Source organism: Exophiala viscosa (assembly GCF_022695815.1).
Source record: "Exophiala viscosa unplaced genomic scaffold EDD37scaffold_6, whole genome shotgun sequence".
NCBI lineage: Eukaryota > Fungi > Ascomycota > Eurotiomycetes > Chaetothyriales > Herpotrichiellaceae > Exophiala > Exophiala viscosa.
Genome location: NW_026944358.1, coordinates 1,229,849 through 1,251,946, shown reverse-complemented (window position 1 = coordinate 1,251,946; position 22,098 = coordinate 1,229,849). Strand labels below are relative to the sequence as shown.

Below are 22,098 nucleotides of genomic sequence, written 5' to 3'. Positions count from 1 at the left end.
TCAGCCTGACCGTGAACACTTGACAAGCACATGCATTTCGCAAAGCCTCCCGGCATGGGGGCGGTCGCCACCTTGCCTCGGCCCTGCAACAAATCGGGGAAAGACCTGGGGCGCTGCTGCCTGCTCGAATGTCTGGTATCCCTGGCATGATGTTGCGCAGCTGATGGTTGCTATCTCTGTTCCAATGCAAGCTATGCTGCCATTCGCCTCCGCAATGACATTCGCATAACCGGAGACTAAAACGCCCGAGCGAGAGCCCAACCGAGATCCGAGTCCGATACGACACTGCTCTCACGTTCTGGACACACGACCAATGGAGCTGGCGCCAGGGCAAGCGCGGAGTCGCGGCGGATATCTCGCACTCGGTGGACTTCAATATTCTAACAGAACCTGTCCGCAGAGTCTTTCTGGACTACGGTAAGACGACCTGGATGCTATATCGAGACCACTATCCTGAGCAGGGCTGTAAACCCAACAACTTGCTAACTTCGCTTTTGCAGACCGTTCAAACTGGCCCCCAATCAAGGATCCCAGACATCTTCTTCGACGACATCCACGGCAACCTGCGGCGATTTGGAGCATACCTCCGTTTATCTGCTTCGTGGCGCTGCCGACCTTTCTTGTTACACTCTATTCTCCGTACTGCCGATCAGGCACCAAGGTATCGACCTGCGAGGGGGTACGAGTAGCATTGGCGCTCAGCGTCTTCACGGTCACGAGCATTATCTCTAATCTTGTGTGGAGATGGCAGGGAAGAACATTGTTCAGGCAGTGGCTGGCGTTCAATGCCACTGATCCGTGGGTACTGCGCACGTCGATAGAAAAGGGAGTCCTGCCTGCAGGCTTCCGGGTACATGGTAGGTAGTTGGGGGTGTCAAGCATACTGAGGCGATTTTCAGAGAAAGTCTGGCACTTATCTGACCGCTGTGGATTTTCGGGTTCAAATGGATATTGTTCCTCCTTGTCTATTCGAAGTCCCTCGTACACAACCGTTGTAGCGTTTGAGCTTTTCGTTAGGAGGCTTATGGAGTCAATCGAGATTTCTACTGTTGGGCTGTCAAATACCAATTGCCGTGGACTTGCTGCAACTTGAAAGTGGTTGTCTCGAAGTGCTCCGTATCACAAGTTACCACCTTTTCTCCGGATCTGACTCGATACAGAACAGGACGAAGCAAATCATGCAACAGCACGGCGCACCATCGAGGAATTTGGGAGTCAGAAATAGCAAAGTATTGCAGCAGCGGGCTGACCAATGCATTTTATCTTGTTCTGTCTGCGTCCTGCATTGCTGGAAGATATCACATAATGGACGCGGTATTCGGTGCGGCCGTACTATCCAGGTCCAACGAGGTATGACTATACACAGGTGGATTTGAGGGTCACTTGCCGCTGGACTGGTTTAGGTCCCCATATTTTGCTTGCCAGGCGAAGAAGTATATCATGGCTGCGAGCGGCTGACCCACAAACACGAAGTTGATCCAGAAGATGCAATTTCCAATGACTTTGCCGGTGCCATCCTTCTTGGCCAAAGGTTCCGTGCATTGTATCAAAGGCAGCTGAAGGACCATACCGAGGAAAGCCACACCGAGAATATTGTGAGAAGGTACACCTACCGCCAATTCGTGCAGAAATCCCGAAAATACAAACACCCAGGCACTGGCGGCCCGAGATGACCAGCCTCGACCAACAAGAGGCGAATAGATGTGTCTGAGCATGAAGTGGTAGACCGGTTTATTCCATGTCGCCCAGTACATTTTCAAGTTGGTACTGTTCCACCAGTCGTCGTAAAACACCCGATCGCCGAATCTCATGATTTCCGCAAGGGCGTTCAGGAACGATTGGAACGTGGCAAAGAACCCTGCGAGCCAGACGATGAGGGATATAGTGGACAATTTCATCAATCGTTCTGCAATGGAGGAGAAGTCGAGAGACGCCATCCCACCGAGCGAGTTGCGCAGAACGGGAACCGCATACTGAGCACAAACAAGCCACATGAAAACGCTGAGAGCCATGCATTCTCCGACTCGCTTGAAGAGAAATGTCCACCTGATCTTCTCCGTCCGTGGATAGTATGGTTGGTAAACCAGGGTAGGAGCCCACCAGAAATAGCATAGGTTGGGCAACGTGATATTTTTGGGGTAAGGGCACTTCGAATAGATCTCGGGCAAGGCTGACTCGGGACCACCTGGGTGCAGCATCGCGTGTCGGAGATCTCGATTGGTGAACGCGTAAGAGCAGGTCTTTAGCCATACCACGATGGCGTGCAATTCGCTAATCATACCGAGTCCAGGGTTGTGGATATGACAGTAGACGACATAGCTAGATATTAACAGGGCGAGTGAGGCGTTGGCAGTATGAGCCACAGCAATCCACCACCAGGTATAGTAGAAATCCTTCTTGTCCTTCTCTGTCTCTGGTCCGCTTTGATCTGGGTCGACCTTTTTCCGCCGGCCAACCACACCTTTGGCGTTCTCCATAGCGACTCTTTCGATGATGTAGGCGACAAACAGGTGGCAGGGACTTAGGGCGTACAGGATTAGAGCAGTCTTGATGTCCGACGTTCGCAGATTCATCTTGACGGTAATGAGGAGGCCATACTTCTGGGCATTCTCGACCACTAGTCGGAGATTCATGACAATGATGGTAAGGACCATGAGGTTGCGGAAGCCTATGAAGCTAGGAGCATCTGTTGTCTCATGACTGAGGCATGATGGCTGGACCTTGGAGTGCGAAGCTGCAACATGGCGATACTTGCTGCGGATCTTGGGTGTTCTCTTCTCGCTGTAATTGACATTGGGAATCTGTACAGGCGCCAGAGTGTCAAGCAAGTCCTTGGCTGTGACATCCTGAGTGTCCCTGATCAGGGTATGGACATTGGCAGCCATAGTGTGATTTGGATTGGGATAGATCGTGATTGGAAATATTGTGGTATTGTATCCTTCTCTTGAACCCAGCCCTCCGCCCGTCAATCACCCAGGACAACGTTCAGCCAACGGGAATGAGAGGGAGGCACGATGGAGTCGATGAGGCTGACATTGCCGTGGGTTTAGAGTCTGGGGAAGGATAAAGAATTGGTGAGCGGATGGCAGAAAGACAGAACAAGGGTCCCGATGCTAGGAAAGACCGTGTTCAGTACGAGTACTGTGTGCAATCCTGTCACCTTTGTGAAGGTTGGTGGGGATGCATCATGCAGTCTTCCTGCAGTTGAGGAACCAACGTCATTTTTTGTGGGAGCATTAGGATTGTAGCGATCTGGCACGTGCAACATGCAATGAGAACGAAACATCTCTTGGCTGCAGAGCAGAGACTTATAATTCAACTCATAAAAACAGAATGTATACAGCATGGCCATCATGATACTCAATGCTGGGTGCACTCAATAGGTCCTCTCCCAATACCACGAAAGCTCAATCACGACCGGCTTTGTAGCAGAAAAAACCTGCATCAATCACCTTTTCTCTTCCACGGCCTCCTTGATCGTCTCTTGCACTTTGCTGCCCTCGATTTCGTCTTCGGCCTCCCCGTCATTGGGTTCTTCCAGTTCCGCCTCGATCTCATCCTGCTCATTTGGAGGTCCTTTATGCTCAGCCCCAATGGCCAAGTTGTTCATGTTCGTTGGCGGAGCCTCACCGCCGCTCATCTGCCACTCCATGAGTTTCGTAAAAGCACCATCTGGACGGTTGCTCAGATCTTTATATGACCCCATCTCGGCGACACGACCATCGCTGCTGAGGCATATAATAGTGTCGGATCGTTTGATGGTGGATAAACGGTGAGCGATCGAGATCGTCGTGTTACTACCCTTCAACAACGACGCCAGTGCTTCATTGACAAGCGTCTCAGATTCGGCGTCGAGAGCAGATGTAGCTTCGTCCAGTATCAAAATGTCTGGTTGCTTCACGAGAGCCCGAGCAATGGCAATGCGTTGCTTCTGACCACCGGACAGCTGCGTACCTCGGGCGCCAACGTGCGTATCAAGTCCATCGGGGAAATCGCCGATGAATGAACAGTTTGCTCTCCTGGCAGCGCGGAGAATCTCGGCTCGGGTGGCGTGTGGCCTGCCATAGGCGATGTTCTCGGCGATCGTGCCAGAGAACAAGACTGGCTCTTGCGAAACAATGCCAACTTTTCTTCTTAAAGACTTGACATTCATGGTTGAGATATCCTTGCCGTTGATGAGGATACGACCTTCGGAGGGCGTGTAGAATCGCAAGATCAGCGACGCAATAGTACTCTTGCCGCCACCAGAAGGCCCAACAATAGCGACATTTGTACCCTGAGGAATCTCAAAATCCAGGTTCTGGAAGATCTTAACCGCTGGTCTTGTCGGATAACTGAATGTCAGGTTCTCAAAGCGGATAGGGCCACGAGCGGACACGACCTTGTCACCCTTCGTGGGAGAGATGGTCGGCTCCCTATCCTGCAATTCAAACAGACGAGAAGCGGCGCCGACACCCTTCATGAGCTCGGAGTAGAAGGAAGAGAGGCCGAACAAAGAGCCACCCGCATATGCTGTATACATGAGAAAAGAGGTGAGTTCGCCAATGCTGATCGTTCCGTTCGAAACCATACCGCCACCCACATAAAGCAAGGTCAAGATGGTCATGTTGCCCATCAAGCCTGTCGTCGAAAAGAATGTTGCACTGATCAGGGACTCCCGTTTGCCCAAATCAAATATCTTGCGTACTTGGGTGTTGTAGCGATGGACTTCGAGGATTTCGCCTGCAAATGCTTGCGAAGTTCGTACGTTGCCCAACCTCTCTTCAGCGATCTTGGTCAATGTTCCAAGGTTTTTCTGTATCTTCCGGCTCAAATTGCGGATCGCTCGTCCATAGAAAAATGCGCCCAGAGCAACTGGAGGGAACAGCAACGCTAAAATCCCTGTCAACTTGAGGGACACCCACGCCATGAGGCCAAATCCCGCTGCACCGCTAACAAAGGCACGTAATCCATCAGATAGATTCTGGGTTATGGACTTGCCGACAATGATAGTGTCAGAACTGAGTCTGGATATCAAGTCACCCACACGGTTCGCATCGAAGAATTCGGCGTTCTGGACATATGTCTGCCGAAAGAGCCTCGATCGGAGACGAGCCACAATTCGCTCTCCCACGATCCGGAGGATGATGATGCGCCCGTAATTCGCAGCCGCTCCAGTCGCAAGGACAGCACCAAGAACAGTGTAGAAAGTTGTCAAGGTGAGGCCAAAAAGCATCTCGGATTTCTCTTCGGATTCCGACCCGTCTGTCTTAGCCGCTCCTTTAGTTGCAATATCCAGGATTTTCCCAATCGAGAAAGGAATAGACATGGTGATCGCGGACGAAATGAGCAAGAAGATGAAAGCCCACACCAGGACTCCCGCCTCCGGTCGAGCGATCTTGATCAACCGCCAGACCTCACCGAATCCGCCACTCGAGCTTGCAGCCCCTTCCTTGGACAATCTCGCGCTGAGATTGACTTGAGATGCCTGGGCTGCCTTCTCACTTTTGTGAAACGCCTCCTCTTCGTCGGCGTCATCGTCGGTGGATTTTGACCTGACTTGGTCTTTGATTACTGGCGTTGGAGCTTCTTTCAGTGTCGTCCCTCTAGAAAACCCTCGAAGTTGTGCGGCTATACTCGACCGGAAGAATGGAGAGGTCGAAGCATTGAAACGCAAAGGTGTGCGCATGCATTCGTGAGATCGTACCCAGGTCACAGCGCCAGAGCTCGCTTTCCCGTAGCCGTGTAGGTCACGACGCAATATCCGTGAATGACGAGGTGCCGAGTTGTATAGAGAAAGTAGGATGTTTTGGTCGAGCTGATGCAGTCGGAGGCCATGTTTGAACGGACTGAATGTGAGCAGCAGTGAGCTGCGCATTGAGTTCATGCCGGCGGGCAAGACTCTAAACGAGACGCTAACGAGGTATGGAGGCCCTTCCCCCTCTCTTCATGTCGGCGACTCTGGACTAATAGCAAGGTGCGCACTTGGTGAGTATGTCGGGTTGGAAGAAGTGGTGAAGAAAAGGTGCCTGTCGCACGGAGACGCGGGTCTCATAATGACGATTCCGAAAGTTCGCGGCCGAAATGGGGGCTAGAAGTGCCCGAAATTAATCATTAACACCGCAAAAGCTTTATTAGCCAACAGCGCGATTGTGGGGATCCTCAGCTTCTGGTGGGCATGGTGCCAAAGATGAAGCTAGTTGAGTAAGATAATGAGGTAATGCTGCTCCTGAATTCACCCTGCAAACAATCGTACCACATCTACACTGCGTTCTGTTCTAGAACAATCCTCGCAGAAACCCCAAACACAACAAACAGTAAAGACTCGAACTGCATAAACTGAACTTACTGTACAATAAACATTTACACAGCCCTCAGTCCGCAATACTACCACAAGCCTTACCTGTCCAATGCCTATCTCATACGACAAATGGGACCGGCTCGAGGTATCTGATGATTCCGATGTTGAGGTACACCCAAATGTCGACACAAAGAGTTTCATTCGAGCAAAACAACGTCAAATCCACGAGCAGCGAGCCCAGCGCAAACATGAGATCGAAACACTCAAGTACGAGCGCATTATCAATGATGGACTGCTCGAGAGGATCAATGCTCTTCTGGATGCCCTGAAGAAACATCAAGAAGATGCAAACACAAAGAACCCAGATGAAATTGTCTTCCAATCTTTGATCGAGAGCGCAGGTGATCCAGCCAAAGATGAACCACCGAAACCACCCGAGGGGGTCTACACACATCAGAAGGAGCCGCAACCACGGTATTCGAAAATGATGGGGACACTGGTGGATCAGGTCAAGAAGGAAGTGGATGCAAAGAAATCAGCCAACCGATACACCGACTATGTTGAAGGTGTCAGCGGCCACCTGACCAAAGTCCAGCAGTTACAGCAACAGCTGTTGCAGCGTTTGGCAGAGCTTGAGAAGGAGATGACGGCAAAGATCACGAGCGAGGATATTCATGAGGGGTTCAGTTACTCATCGGTCAACAAGGCAAAAGAGAAGCCTGCCGCAACAAACAAGCCGAAGGAGAAGGCTAAGAGCGAGACGGTTGAATTGCTCAATGCACCAAAGGGGCTCAGCTCTAAGACCAGGGATGCGCTCAAGTCGCCAGACGAGGGCGTCTCGTCCGGTGCCGAGGCAGACGTCGAAGATGATGCACTCATTGAGAAGCACGAAGACGACGACCAGGAGGATGAGACGAGTCTAAAGCTCACACCAGAAGGCAAGGCTTTTGCAAAGATCAAATTGGGCGACTACCGAGCATGCCTACAGTACATTACCGAACATCCAGCTATCGTCAATGAGCGTACACAGGACGCGCTGATGATTGAGGCCTTCAACTCTCAGATGAAAGGGCAGGATACCTATGCTAAGGGCTGCGTGCACCAGAGTCTGCTCATCCAATATTGCCGCCAACTAGGCCGCGACGGAGTAGGAATGTTTTTCAAACGTATCACTACCAAAGGTCATCAAGCTCAGCAAGTATTTACTAAAGATTTGACCGAGACATACGAACGAATCAAGGTTCGGGCGGCAGAGCTGAACAAGGAGGAAGGCACTGATCCTGCGGGCGTGGAACAGATCCAGTTGCATGCCGTTGAGCCTGGGACAGAGATTCATATCAACGTGCCAGAAGCCGGATCGGACGATCCTATTGAACAGCAAGCTCGTGAAATCTACGAACGATTTCCGCCTGGACTTCAACGTGCTCTGGAGAGTGGTAGCCTAGACCAGGTTAACGGTGTGCTTGGGAAGATGAGCGTTGACGAGGCTGAAGAAATTGTGGAACTATTGGGACAAGGAGGAATGCTGAGTCTTCAAGAAGGGGTGATTGACGCCACCAACGAAGAGGGCCAGCAGAGACTGAAAGAGATTGAGGAAGAAGAAAGGCGCAAGAAGGCAGAGAAAGGCAAAGAGATTGAGGCAGTAGGCGAGCCTGGTGATGCTGTGGAAGCATGAGAGATCGTACTCATGGTACAGGACCATACCTACCTAGGTATTTGGATTGAGCAAGCAAGCATACTCATCAGCATCAAAAACCGGTGATGATTAATGCTGCAAGTCGGATGGACGCTGTCCCACTTCAGTCCATCCTGCTGCTTTTCCTTGCGTCAGGTGTGCGGCGTTTCAATGTCGATAACCGGGGCCATTTTTGGCAGCTGAATGAATCTCAGCCTCACCTGTCCTCAAGACCTTCGTCCACACCACGTGGTTCTCGATGATTCCGCTCTTCTGCCTATCTCCAAACACGTTTCCTTGTTTCCTCCCATCCCTTTGCACCCCCAGATTCAACCCCTCACCAACCGAACGAATCGGCCCTCGACTTTTCCTGAACAACATGCAGAATCAAGCCAGCCACCATCGCGCCCACCTTTGACACGCATGTCCTTCTCGGCCACGAATAACGCACTTTTGCGTCTTCGATGCCTGGAAATCACCTCTTTGACAAAGATCAACTCCTGCCTATCTCGGATCGCGTATCTACAGGGAATGCTAATGACCTAGATTGGCTCTAAAGCGGGCCGACTGACTAGGGTCGTGCATCTCCCGTATCGATGCGGCCTGTCATTGCCTGAATCGTGATCTCCTTCGCCCTGAGGCTGGCTGAAGTCGACGGCCTGGACCGAGCAACAACGCCATTCTTGTCTATGGCTATGAGAAGATGCCTACCGCCCGCGCCTGATTGTGCATGCAGCACGAAATAGCTGGTCCAGCTCGCTGGGTAGCACAAACCGTGAGGTCGTGGAGAAATGGTCACTTGGGCAAGCGAGGTATGTGCAATGCCTACCGTCCTATCTCATAAATGTCCTGCACTCGGATCTACGGCAGTTGTCTCAATCACATCCTCTCCCTTGTGCAAGCAGGCATATTCTATGAGATTATCAGTCTACGACACTTCGAACAATGTTGCCGCGTCGACTGATTTTCACTGCTATCTTTCTTGGACTTGCCTACGCCGAGGGGCAATTATGTACGGAGAAGCCTGAGGAAGATGACTGCGCGCTGGCAGGAAACACCGACTACTATGGCCTGGGTGTGCGCATGGGTATCTGTATTGATTGTCCAACTGCATCGATGACACCTTGCTGACGTACTTCCACCTCAGATGCATCCTGGCTCAGTTCGTGGTTTGCGAACAATTTCCTCGGCAGCGAAATCGTCGGCACGTTGGAGACCAACTCTATTTTCCTATCGGCTCTCTTCGCCACTGTCTTCGGCTACTCGCTGAAGAAAGAGGGCATCCGCACGGTGGACGTCCTTGTGATCAATCAGCTGTGCATGGGCTTCGTCTTCAGTGTCATGTCACTCTGGGGCTATCGGACTATGTACTACCGTACCGAAGGCCTCGGAGGTCGCAAACACTTTGGCGGCATTGGTACACACTACCGACTTGTGCTTTTAGGCATGATCAGTAGCTACGCTGTCTGGTTCTGGGTCGAAGGGGTTCAAGACGGACTACCCGAATGCGATCGTCGCAAGGATTGCGGTGGCTTGCAGACGTTCTTCATTACGCCCATGAACGCCGAAGAATGGGGAGCAAGAGGCATCAATTTGGGATTGAGTATTGGTTTGGTGGTTTATTACGGCATCATGGCGCTGGCTGCCCTTGCAGGCGGTGTGGCATACATTTCGCGTCGACTCCGAAGGATCCCTGTAAGCTGGGACTTGATTCCTGAGGCAGACCTCGACCTGACGAAGCGAGAGTAAGTATTCCGTATGAATTTTGGTCTCTCCATTGACCCGGCTTGCAGGCTTTCTCACTGGTATATCATACTGTCCTGCTTCAATCTCTTCTGGATTGTATTCTCCATGGTACAAATCGAGTTCACCCTCAACTTAAACCACATCGACGATGTCGTGGGAATAAAGGGTCTGACCGGGCCCGGTCAACTAATTCCTATGGGCATTGGACTCATCAGCCTGGCACGAGTTGTTTATGTCATTATCACCGAGGAAAAGCCCTGGCGTAAGCAGGACAAGGATGAATGCCGCACTCCTATTGTTGCACCAGGAACAACAGGCCGTCCACGCAGGTCCTTTCTCCACCGCTTTCTTTTGGCCTGGCTTCCATGGCTGGCGCTCTTTGACTTTTGGAAGCAACCCATCACGCCATCACTTCACCGTTTGTCATACCCCATGTTTGGTATGGAGGACGTCGACGTTGATGCTGAGCCAGGAATGCAGACCCCTACGCCAGGACGATCCAAGGCAGCTGCGGAGAAGAAGAGCATGATGCAGAGTTCAGAAATGGCCCTTTTGACTCCGCCACCGAACTACACATTGGTGCAAGATATGGGTATGGCAACAACCAATGGAAGTGGGATACCTCTAACGCGTCGGTCGACTGATCTGGACACGAGCATCTATGCTGGGAATGAGTATGGTGATGATTGAGTCAGGCACAGAGCGACACCTTTCTGCGAACCTTGGCAACGTAGCCACAGGAAAGGTAGCATGAGGTGGGGGAGCCCAGCTGATAGGCACCTTCTTTTCAACATAGCTGAAAGTTATGCACTACTTGGAAAACATCGGAAGTTGGTGCTCAGGGACTTTGGCAGCTTAGGGCACAAAGGCATACGAAGCCGATTTGTCCAGCGGATGGTGGCTGGGAATGTTGAAGTGTACATCCATTGCAGGCAGGAGAGGTGTTGGAACTTCACGGGAGAAAAGCTCTCACATCAGTATAGCTGACGGTTTGCAAGCTTCAACATTCCAATTGCTTTGATGCTTACTCACATTAATGGTCGCTTGACTACATTGTTCTATAGGGTCGATGAACAGTTGCTGAATCTTCGCCATGGCTTCGAACATGGACTTGTTAGCACTTCTGACGTTCTCAGAAGCCGATGCCAATGGGCATGATGTTCAGTGATGCTCTGCGCCAAGCTCAGCATGATCGTTGACCTGTCGTGAGGCCAGATGATCTCGAATTGACTTGGCAGATGAGTTGAAGCTCAATCTGATTGTGATCTGCCTACTGTTCCCGGGTTCCCTGCATGAGCAGAAGACATCTCATTCCAGGTTATCACGGCATGAGCTCTTGGCACCTCTCACCCACACAGGATAACCAACAGTGATGTCTAGGCAGTTCAGTGTCAAAGATAACCGTCTCGCCACCATCAGTGCGTTGCCACACTCCACGCATGTTTGCCGACAGGGTGGCGGGCCTAAGATCATGGATCCCTCGTCTGACTTGGCTCGCCAAGTGCACTAAGATTGTTGATGGTCTTGTGGAGGTGCGTTTTTTGGTTGGTGGTTGGACCCCTCTTATTGGCGTCAAGACGAGCTGAAGAGCGAAACAGATGTACCCTATAACAACGTAGTTTCCGGGCCTATAAGGCTCCTGGAGTGAGCTTGGGTCCTTCATTCCAGTCTTCAATGTATATCCTCTCTCTGAGGCGGCATCTAGCTGGAAGAGGTTCAGGCTAGCTTCCTGGCTTTATGCCGGCGAACTCCAAAGAGGCTATTTGCAGACATGTTGTGTATCAGAAGTCCATCTTCCAACGTATCGAGAAACTTGGCCGTCTACTGCAACACCAACAAAAGACAGCAACAGCACCTCTAGCCCCTGACTTCGTCACGAACATGGATTGCACGGCTAGATATCCGCTTTCATCGGAGATCGATGCCTGCGTTTCTCGTTCAATGCCAACACCAGAATCACTTCGTGCGTCATCTCCAGAAGAGCTATGTCGCGGGCCTCTGATGCCACAATTTCCAGATGCAAGAGAACTCACGGAACTATATGATTTCTTCGTCGAAAATTTGCTAAGATGGGTACCAATCCTACGCACAGAGGATATCCCGTCATATGAGGACATGGCCAGGAATGGCGAATGCCTACTCTCCAACAGTATGGCCTATGTTGCTGCAGGCTTTGTACCTGGCTGCAGGACTGTTCGGGCAAGGCTTGCCCCAGCCATCTTGTCGGGCTTGAAGCAATGCGTGGAGGAAAGCAACGAAAAGTCAAGGTGGATTGCTTTCCAAGTAATTGCTGTCTTGTACAACTGGACAATGCCAACATTCCACCTAACCTTCTCTAATCGGGAAGTTTCGGATTGGCCTCTTGCCACCGATGTCTTGAGGGCAATGTGGGACAGGCTTGCTTCTGCATCAACAGCACAGGAAGCATCCCGAGACGTCGCCAGGCTTTTGGAGCACCGTTCAAGGGACTGTGATGTCCGCAAACACCCGCGCGTTAGAGAGTATCTCTGTCGGCTATGGATGTACACGATTATCCATTATCGCACTTGGTTGGCGAACCCATTGCACGTATTCAAGGCGGACCCGGATATCTACACTAGCAAATATATCTTTCGCGACTACCTCACAGACCAAGTAATTGGTCCGATCATCGCACAAGTCGAGCTGTGCTTGATCTGTGAACGCCTCTCGCATGTTGGTTCCGAGTTTCGCAGCCCCCAGTCTTGTCCAACTTCCAACATAGCAGACTTCAGCCCACATCAACCATCAACCATGCTCAAGAAGTTGGCTGACGATCTGGATACTTGGTATCAAGAATGGTCCCCCGGGTGGACGAAACGCGGATCCTATGAGCCTCTTGACGCTTTCTACCGCTTCACACGCTTCTGCATTAGTGGACAGGCGACGGAACTCTGCCAGTCCTGGTCAACTTCTGGCATCGCGCCCGGTACAGAATCGAGCCTCATCGACCCCTCTATCGAGGCAGTGGTTGATCTATGTTCGGTTTTGGTGGAACTAAACCCACTGTCCAGCTACAGCCTCTGCTTCATACCGGAAGACGTCTTCGCCCTAGCCCTGTATGGATGCGAATATGTCCTTGGAGCGCAGTCAAAGTTCCGCAACCTCGATACCCGTCACGAGTTGTCCCTTCGTGCTATGGCGGAGCTCATGATCGATGTCGGCCCCTATGGCAAAGAGTGGACAGCATCGCAGGGGTACGCGCTCCTGAGGCGACTCGATATGAGACTTTCGAATCACCATGGTAATTAGCCGTTGGGCGTCTCTTCAGCACCCAGACAGGCCTTTGACTGAGAGAGCGTCCGCCCAACCTAGCAACTACCGTGGACTTTATGTTCTACTCGGACTTCGAGAAGTGGGCAGCTCCTGAGTGGCGCGCATAGAGCGAAGCACCCAACCTTGTTCAATAAAACGTGTATGAAAAATAAAGACGATGCAATAATAGTTGGAGCCACTATGTATGAATCGATATGGCTCCTGCACAGTCGTCACATCATTCTAGTGCATTCTATTCCTGTTAAGGTCCTGTATATCCTGTTCGTTGCCGGCCTTGTGCGCGGGCGCTCGAAAGCGCTGCGTCTTATCATCAGTCAAGAATGCTGTATTGCAGCGGGCTACTTAGACTACCCTACTAGTAAGATGCTGTTCTCGCTCTGCACTGCAAGAACGCAAATCCCAGAACGAGTAACCCATCAAGATAGCGTGTCTCTTTCAGGATTTTCCCGGTATAGCCAGCCGTGGGCACTTCCATGGTTGTTTTGAGACACTCTGCGATAGGTAGAGTAGACGGTAGAATCTCCTGCCAGGCATGGTCTCAAGGCATCCCCGCTGTACCCCAGCTGTGACCTATGTGCCCACCCTACAAATGGACCATCAAAACCTAGCTGCAAACCAAACCTCAACTTCTCTATAGCGGTGGCTCGGCGCTTAGGTGACCAAACCCAGTGCTTGTCGTAATGCGAAATGTCCTCAAGCTTCTCGTGAAGCAAAATGACAGGCGATCCTGCACGAAGACGTACACTACAGAAGCGCCGTCTCAATCTTCGATCGCTTGGACACCCTGCAGAATGTGTCACTGCAGATGTGTCACTACGCGATCTTGAGTGGGTTTGTACAAAGAGTGCAGAAGTTGACGATCACTACCAACTCCCGCTCTCAGTCCTTGCATTCCTGTAAGAATTGACAAACTGAACTCGCCTAACTAGGAGCCAAGCCTTGGCGAGTCGTGGTGACTAGTCACTGACCGATCATGGGTCAGAGGGTCGCCTCGTCTGGGAGCCAGGGGAAAGATGAGCGAGCGAGATGGTGGTCTGGACAACCTCGTGTCTCTTAGCGCAAAGGGCCCTAAGTGCCTAGGTAGGAAAGTCAATAAGGTGGAACCGTTACGACACACGCGCTTACATAGCAAATGGTAGAAGACCATCTGACAATACCGTGTTGAGCCAGATACCATACCCGCCCCATACATGCCAGTCATTTCATGCTGCATTTGGTCTGTAGCAGAGGTACTTGTTCTGGCTGTCAGACGGAAGTCGGTAAGAATTGGGCTCGGCATATCTCCACCTCCCAATTTTGTCTTAGCACGAGCAGGTCTACTTGATCTCGATTAATTCTGGTCGGATAGTGCATGCTCAAGTTACAATCGAGGACGGGAATATCATTATGGTGTGGCGCATTATCTCCTTCAGCTTGCCTTGGGTGGTGTAACTCCCTAAACCGGAGTCTGAGCATGGAGGACCTCAAGGACCATTTCCGGTCCAGGTCAGGTAGATCCACTTTACACGTTTCTGGACAAAAACTTCTAGACTATGATCTGAAGCTGGAGGTTTGGAACGCAATTGCGAGGCCAGTAAGTAATGCTGCCCAAAGCTTCTATCAAAACATTTAGAAACCATATCGCGTGAAGAACAATCATCCAAGTCTTTAGCTGCGTTCTACCGGGTTGTCCAAGTACACACGCAGCAATGAAGTTCCACTATCTGATCACTTTCCTTGCCTTCATGACACTTGAGCAACAGGTAGAAGCACAAATAGCACCTCTCAAGATCCTTCGAGGGAGAGATTCTCTTGCTAGTTTGGCGCCATTCCAGACACCACCTCGAACTCCTCTGATCGGGCCTACACAAAACCAGGTGAAACATTCTCTCGTGCCTCGGAAATGGAAAAACCCGCCCTCGCCTACAGTAAAGAAGTGTGGCCCAGGTGTGGGTGTCTGTGATCCAGGATATTGGTGGGAGTTACCAAATCATTGCCGACCATGTGTATGCTGACCGCTCTGTGAAGCTGCTCTATAGGGGGTAATTGGTCAGTCCCAGGTCGAACTTTGAGAAATGCAAAATACTGATCGAGACCAAAGTGGGAGGGGTTATCACTATTGTTCGGGACCAGCTTGCCAACTTGGCTATAGCGATGGTTGCGATGCGAATCAGAAGCCCCTTGGGACTGACACTCTTCAGATCGAGCGTCCCTTGGTCGGCAACGTCTCTTATGAAGGGGTCGGTATATCACAGTGCATGTCAAACGATCATATCGCGTTGACGTTCGATGATGGTCCTTACAACTTTACCTGGCATCTTTTAGACGTCCTCGCCAGTTACAATGCAAAGGCAACCTTTTTCATCACCGGAAATAACCTCGGGAAAGGCCAGATAGACGTTGAGGAAACTGGCTATCCAGCACTAATTCGCAGAATGCATGCCGACGGCCACCAAATAGCGAGCCATACCTGGACACACCAGAATCTGACCGAGATGAGCGAGGAACACATGATCAACCAGATGCATTACAACGAGATGGCTTTCAGGAACATACTTGGTTTCTTTCCAATGTATATGCGTCCACCGTACTCGGAATGCAATACCACCTGCCAAGCCATTATGAAGAAGATGGGATACCACATCACCCTCTATACACTTGTCACGCACGGTTCGTTCCTTTCCAGCTCCAGTCCCTTACTCTCATCCTGGAGCATGCACTAACGTCGTTGCTCGAACCAGACTACTTGTATGATGATCCGACGCTCATTCAGATGGCAAAAGACAGCTTCGTCGACCAGATGGAGCAGGCGAAGAATCTCTCGATCAACACAGTTGCGATCAATCACGACATCCTCTACCAAACAGCCTACAATCTGACTAATTACATGCTCGACTATATGAAGTTCCTTAATTATGGCACGTCCGTGACCGTGGGAGAGTGCTTGGGCGATCCACCCGAGAACTGGTATCGATCTGCTGGAGGAGCTCCTCCAGCGTCTGCATTGGTAAGTCTGGAGTACTTTGTGATGGTTCTCAGTTTACTAAGCACGCATAATTTAGAAATCTCTCAACAGCACATCTTTGGCAATGTTTACTTATCCTTCACTCTACCCTCTGCTTGCCGCGCTGTGGATGATTCACGGACTGAGCCTGTTCTTATGAATCGTTACAGTGGAGTGAGGACAGTGACGGTGGAGATAGCTAAATAATGAACAGTGTGTCTTAAGTTTATCATGTCGTAGGCGAGATCGAGTTCAGCACTTTTCAATCATTGTGGACGGCTTGTCCAGGTAGCCATTGCTTGGAAGTCCTTGCAAAGTTTCCGCCAGGAAGCCACGCAGTTGCACAACGCATTCCAGTCTCAATGCTCATTGCGGAGTGGTTGTGGCCAGCTTCGGGTGGGAACTTGTTGGTCGTTAGCACAAGATGCTGACCCGTGAGAAAGTGTTGGTTGTGAACATGCGAAGATTACCAACGTAATTCGTGCCAAACGCAAGCTAAGTCAGGCTACTCGCTTGGATTACCACGTGGATGCATCCAGCATTCGGTGGTCTCGTTGGGTGGCTGTGGGCCGGAGTACCATTGGTACCAGACTTGCTTTCACTTTTCGTATTCAGATCAGACTGACGCTGCTTCCTGGATGGATGCAGACAATGGTACCGACGCTTGGCAAACCCATCTCGTCTCGTTGGTAGCTTCTGGGATTTTCTTCTGAGGCGTTCGAGCTGGCCGAGGTCTTTTTTCCCCGCAACCAGGGCAGCACTGACCCACCCCCCACTACATCGTACCAAGACCCCATCTCCAGCTTTCTGTCTGCATTCGACAATCAAGCATTCGCTTGTGCGCACAGCTTCCTCGTGGACGCCATTTTCGTTATCCGATCATGCGCTTCGTCGCGGTCTCCTTCCCTGCCCTGTCTCCGTCCCTGTATTCTCGTATCTTGTTCGTATCCAGGGGTTTCCCGCTTGACGAGGCCTGCCCAGCAAGCATTGTACAATACCTATTATGTAATTATTTTCCCTGTGGCTGAGACACGTCTGCTAAGCCAACGCTGAGCCGCACCTCGCTTCTTGTGTCTTGGCGGACCTCGTATCATATCTTGGCCTCCTCGTACTGTTCTTGAGTCGCGCACCTTGGCTTCATTTCACGCCACGTGTATCTGCCTCTGGTAATCTATGAGTAGTCGGTCTTCTGGGATTACATGCACACAGGCTTCCTTGCAAGAGAGCGTGCTGCTGCTTGTCTCGAGATCAAAACTTGGTGGCTGAGACATACATGGTGCCTAGTGGACATGCAACTCCCTCTTGTTCTGATCCAAGCGCAATCTCCTTGCCTTGCACGAACCTAGAGTACTCTGTCTGGTGTGAGATTCTATCTGCTCCTGATCAACTGGCCGGAGCCCATACCTGGAGTACAATCTTCACTGAAGGTACCAATCCATGACCCCAAGTCTGAAGCCAACCCATTTGTCCTTTACTGTTGTGTTCTTTACCGTTGCCAGTCCCCAGGACTGGATTCTCGGGAGCCGCCAGATGATCCAATCATCGAGGACCATTCTCTTCCTATTTCTTTTGGCCATTGTACTCGACAAGCATGCGATCCAAGTCTCTGCCAGGAGCCTGCACGACAATTCACCCGACTGTGATTGCTATGTCACCAGTGGCCGTTCGCCTGCTTTCTTCGAATATCATCGCTTCTACGACTTCCGAGATATTGCCGGCGACAGCGTCTATGATCATGAACCTGCTAACGTTACAAACTCTCAGTCTAATGGCGATGAACCTGGCCAGCAAGGATACCTCAACTCTAGCACATTCGCCAAGGACTGGAAAATCCAGACCTGGGGCCATGAGCGCGAAGGACCAGACTATCCAGTGACTGTGCAAAACTCACCTCAAAACGTCTTCATCCAACGTGATCTCCTGGAGTCATCCACGTCACATCTCACACTGCGTGCCTACCGTGCCGAGGACTTTACTTCCACCGCCGAACTCGAAGGCCTGCAACGAAATGTCCTCCACGCTTCTGTACGCTTCCGTGCTCGCGTCCGTGGTGCTACTGGTGTCGTCGCTGGCATGTTCACCTACCTGAATGACAGCCAGGAGTCCGACATTGAGATTTTAACCCGGGACCCACCCAATCATATCCGATATACCAACCAACCATCAGTTGGTAGCGATGGATATGATGTGCCAGGAGCCAGCACCGAGCTTGACCTTCCAGCCCCGATTGTCTGGTCGGAATGGGTCACCCATCGGCTGGATTGGAGGCCACAAATGAGCTCTTGGTATGCTGACGGTCAATGGCTCTTGGACAAGGAGTATGGGGTCCCATACCTACCCAGCTATCTTGTACTTAACCTATGGAGCAATGGTGGTGATTGGTCTGGTAACATGAGCCTTGGATCTGCAGCTTATCTCGACATCCAGTGGATTGACATGGTTTTCAATAAATCAGGACCAGCTGACGGCTACAAACTGGAAGGTATTGACAAGTTTCGACGCAACGTCAATTTTGTTGCAAAGCGAGAAAGCCACTGCCATCGTGTCTGTGCTGTGGATGACATCCCCGCGGCAGGATTCCCTGTTCTGGTTTCCCAGGCGGCCTCAACGATGAGAAAGACCGAATGGATGTCCATGTATGCTCTGGGGCTGGGGCTGGCCCTTGCAAGTACGTTTTGATGACGTGGGGAGGGTACGAGACAATAATGGGCAGTGCTTTATACGGACTGTGCAGGGACTGCAGGACAACCAATTAGCATGAGCGACAGAGGGTGTATAGATTGGTATAGGATACATGGACAACTTATACTATACTTTGGGGGGGCTTTCACGCGTGGCAAGGAGTGTTTAGGTCGCAGAGTATTATATATTATCAGCAAACCCTTATTCAGCCTTCGATGCCGTATCCCAATCCGTTTCTCACTCCTAAAAGAATGTGATCTTGTTCCAATAGAACCCTAAACAGCCAATGTGCAATACACGTCGTTCATGTTCAGTGCACTTCTGTAGGCATCGATGGCTGTTGGCACATCGGATACCTCAGCTCACAGCTCTTCTGGAACCCTGTCTCCTCTCTGGATGATACAACTGGGACGTGGCCCAAATCTACATGTCTATCGCGGCGGATCTGTTTGCTTTTCATAGGTGTAATGTCCAGATCTTGTTCCGAGTTTGTGAGTGCCTTCCCCCTGTCTAGAACATTCTCTGTTGAATTGAGAGGCATCATGCCAAGACCATTCTCTGCCTCGATGATGAATTCTTTCCACAAAGAAGAGATCCGACGAAGATTGGCATGTAACTCCATCGCATCTGGAGGGCTCTCAGCATTGGTTTCGACTATACCTTGGGAGTGTTGGAGGGCGGTCTCCAGCAGGTGGAACATCTCGGCTGACTCGGGACTGGGAAGAGCGACTGTTTTCGCGAAGAAGCGTTGGTAGAATCGCTCAATGAGATGCAAGTTCTTCGCATTCAGGACGGAAAGCATTTTAGTTCCGTCCGTGAACTTGCGTTCCATAGAATTGACAGACGGGGCAGGGGAGTAGCCAGTAATCACTCCACGGTATTCAAATTGCTGCAGAGAGTTGCGAGTCGTGCCCACAGAGGCAGCTGTCTCGATCATAACAATGTTGTCCGGTTTGACATGGCGGGCGACAATCTCTAAAGCATGTTGCAGGTCCAATCCCCCTTGAGAGGGGCCTGTTAGTGAAGGAAGAAAAGGTGAGGTGATCAGGTAGACATTGGCGTGCGCTAGCTCTTCTTCGTCTGATGTAATTTTGACGCTGTACTCTTCTGTACCGGAGAAATAATGACGAGCCCTATCTGCGGACTCTTCTGAGGAGTCGAACACAGTGGTACGATAGTGCGGCGCGCATGCTTTCAGCATTTTCATAGCATAGGGATTATTGCCGAGAATGACAACAGAGTCGTGCTGTTGGCGTGAGCGACCAGTGCTGCGTAACCCGATTTCTTTCTCCTCATCAACACGGACAGCGACTTTGTTGGATACCGTGCCATCTGCGACGACTTTGCGGGTCTTGCCCCAGCCAAAGGAGTCGACGTAGTAGAGAGCGTAGCAGAGAACCATGATATTGATGAACGGTCCGCCACAGATGTACATCAGACATCCACAGGCGTACTGAACCTTTTCACGAAAGGTACGCGGCAGCCAAAATATGATGCAGATGTAATACGTGACTGGTACTAGCATGACGGATGCAAAGCACATGATGATCCATCCTTCAACGACTATAAGACTTGTTAGTGGTGAAAAGATTTCGGGTTTTGCTAGACATACAAAGGATCGCTGCGATCAGCGCACCGAGAGAGGCAAAGACGAATATGTTGATGAACCAGACAAGACAATTGGCGATTGCAAGGATCCGCTCGAACCAATAGATTCCAGGCGCAAAAACAAGGAACAGATCGTTAGACGTAGCTCCAAGTGTCCAGCGTCGTCTTTGCGATAGGAAAACGGACCATGAATGAGGCACATCCGTGTATGCACGTGCTCTAAGTGCTTGTCGAGTCTGTGCCTTGGGAAAGGCGGAAAGCATGAGACAAACGTGATTCCGATCTTCGCTAGCTGTGGCTCGTGTGTGTTTGAGTAAACTGTCAGTCGGCTTCGGACAGTATCCAAAGAGATCTATGAGTATCTTGTCTCCGCAGGTGGTTTCGCAGACCTTGAGCAGCTGGCAACATCCCGGTAAGCATGAGACTTTGTTGGTCACCATGGATTGATGTAGACGGCGGAGACCCTGCGAGATGGTGTACTCTGCTGATTGGTACAAATTCCACAGACCCCACTGGCTGCCTGTGAAGTCGACGGAGACATAGCCGCAGACGCCAACTGTGTTAGGGTAGCGACTTTCTTTGAGAAGCTCCGAAACACAGGTTTCTTCGAATATTGTATCGCCGTCCATACCAATAAGGCAGTCGGCATGCGCAATTCCAGAATCCGAAGCAAGGAATGAAGCCATTTCCCCAAAGAATTGGGGGCTGAGGATGACTTTCGGCTTCTCAGTACGAAGGTTGTACTTGTAAAGAAAGGACCGTAAGACAATGAGACTATCGCGTTTGCCCTGATTTTGCTGTTTGACAATACAATAGTAGGGAAGTCCTCGGTACGTGCCTTGTTGGACTTCCACATCCATCTGTTCATGGGTCCACGTGATATACGCGTCCTTGATGTAGTGCCGTGACTTGCGGTCGAGGAGCAGGTCGTCTAGGAGAAATTCCCCACTTGTCTTCTCCATGCCAGGCCCACGTACTCGACCATCTACAATGATGATGACCGCCTTCTTGTGCTGGTCAACGTCGATTTGGTCTACCAATGAGTCCAATGACTTTGTGAGCTCTTGTGGTGTTTCGTTGTAACACGGCAAAAGATACACAAGATCCTCAAGCTTTGCTGGTACGAGTTTTTTTGGTTTCCATATACTAAACCGTATGGCGTTCAACACTAGAGAGCAGACCATGACGGAGTTTAGGAAGACAGTGATGGTGATGAATGGCAGATAGATGTAGTAGTACATCGGCCACCTCCAGGTCGCAAAGATAAACATGAAACTGTGATGTCAGCAGAAAGCCTTTAGTTCAGGTTCCAGACACTCACTTAATGGCAATTACGGCGGCAATCAGGTATATCCTCTCTCGCCCAACTCTCCATTTGCCCGCAGTCTTCAGTTCTTCTTCTGCGTTATACCTTGGGTCCACAGGCACTTGTGATACGTATTGTCCCATCTTCTGGGGGGATGCCTCTTCGGACGGGGACAGATCCTGCACGGTCCACAAATTTGGCAACACCGTAGGGCCTTGTCGAATTGGTGCATTTTCGTAATGGGCGTCAGCTGGAGAATTCACACTCCTACCACGGCTACTTGAAGCTGAATCACTTGACGAGCTTTCGGTAGAAGGGGGAGTGAGTGGTTTGGGGGGCCCCAGTCCCACTTCGTTCTGTTGTCTTCCTCGGGCCTTTTTGGTCAGCTTTCTGGGAACTCTGACGCTGTACACCCCCGATGGTTGTCGAGTTGCGACGCCGGTTTTTTCTGGTATCTCAAGTGGTAGTGGCTTCTGCGCTTCCATTGAAAACGAACGTGCTGAGTGTCTAGTCTCTGTTGCAGG

General features: G+C 50.9%; 8 protein-coding genes across 8 annotated transcripts; 5 read left to right on the top strand and 3 right to left on the bottom strand.

Annotated features, from left to right (window-relative positions):
• Window positions 1–1,379: 1,379 nt before the first annotated feature.
• On the bottom strand, window positions 1,380–2,885 carry EDD37DRAFT_650933 (diacylglycerol O-acyltransferase; the record flags this gene model as incomplete). Its single annotated transcript, XM_062818300.1, has 1 exon — window positions 1,380–2,885. The coding sequence occupies one exon, from the start codon at window positions 2,883–2,885 to the stop codon at window positions 1,380–1,382; it is 1,506 nt and encodes a 501-aa protein (XP_062669738.1).
• Window positions 2,886–3,448: 563 nt separating this feature from the next.
• Window positions 3,449–5,668, bottom strand: EDD37DRAFT_565139 (ABC transport system ATP-binding protein; the record flags this gene model as incomplete). The annotated part of the gene is made up of 1 exon (XM_062814041.1): window positions 3,449–5,668. The coding sequence occupies one exon, from the start codon at window positions 5,666–5,668 to the stop codon at window positions 3,449–3,451; it is 2,220 nt and encodes a 739-aa protein (XP_062669737.1).
• Window positions 5,669–6,181: 513 nt separating this feature from the next.
• EDD37DRAFT_441691 (cell division cycle protein 37) lies at window positions 6,182–8,057 on the top strand. Its single transcript, XM_062812768.1, has one exon. It carries the CDS (start codon window positions 6,390–6,392, stop codon window positions 7,953–7,955), a length of 1,566 nt encoding a protein of 521 aa, XP_062669736.1. The 5' UTR covers window positions 6,182–6,389; the 3' UTR covers window positions 7,956–8,057.
• Window positions 8,058–8,900: 843 nt separating this feature from the next.
• On the top strand, window positions 8,901–10,391 carry EDD37DRAFT_650930 (uncharacterized protein; the record flags this gene model as incomplete). Its single annotated transcript, XM_062818299.1, has 3 exons — window positions 8,901–9,048; window positions 9,103–9,700; window positions 9,749–10,391. 3 exons carry the CDS (start codon window positions 8,901–8,903, stop codon window positions 10,389–10,391), a joined length of 1,389 nt encoding a protein of 462 aa, XP_062669735.1.
• A 1,047-nt stretch (window positions 10,392–11,438) lies between these two features.
• On the top strand, window positions 11,439–12,971 carry EDD37DRAFT_650929 (uncharacterized protein; the record flags this gene model as incomplete). Its single annotated transcript, XM_062818298.1, has 1 exon — window positions 11,439–12,971. One exon carries the CDS (start codon window positions 11,439–11,441, stop codon window positions 12,969–12,971), a length of 1,533 nt encoding a protein of 510 aa, XP_062669734.1.
• Window positions 12,972–15,232: 2,261 nt separating this feature from the next.
• EDD37DRAFT_565095 (uncharacterized protein) lies at window positions 15,233–16,185 on the top strand (the record flags this gene model as incomplete). The annotated part of the gene is made up of 2 exons (XM_062814037.1): window positions 15,233–15,644; window positions 15,716–16,185. 2 exons carry the CDS (start codon window positions 15,233–15,235, stop codon window positions 16,183–16,185), a joined length of 882 nt encoding a protein of 293 aa, XP_062669733.1.
• A 932-nt stretch (window positions 16,186–17,117) lies between these two features.
• EDD37DRAFT_441649 (putative xylanase 3) lies at window positions 17,118–18,802 on the top strand. Its single transcript, XM_062812766.1, has one exon. It carries the CDS (start codon window positions 17,416–17,418, stop codon window positions 18,655–18,657), a length of 1,242 nt encoding a protein of 413 aa, XP_062669732.1. The 5' UTR covers window positions 17,118–17,415; the 3' UTR covers window positions 18,658–18,802.
• Window positions 18,803–19,990: 1,188 nt separating this feature from the next.
• EDD37DRAFT_564936 (chitin synthase-domain-containing protein) lies at window positions 19,991–21,717 on the bottom strand (the record flags this gene model as incomplete). The annotated part of the gene is made up of 3 exons (XM_062814027.1): window positions 19,991–20,223; window positions 20,273–21,543; window positions 21,590–21,717. Coding segments are annotated over 3 exons (1,632 nt in total), but the record flags the coding sequence as incomplete, so codon positions are not given.
• Window positions 21,718–22,098: the final 381 nt, after the last annotated feature.

Excerpts from the sequence above, each read along its gene's own strand:
- EDD37DRAFT_441691 (XM_062812768.1), top strand. The coding sequence starts at position 6,390 with ATGCCTATCTCATACGACAAATGGGACCGGCTCGAGGTATCTGATGAT.
- EDD37DRAFT_441649 (XM_062812766.1), top strand. The coding sequence starts at position 17,416 with ATGACCCCAAGTCTGAAGCCAACCCATTTGTCCTTTACTGTTGTGTTC.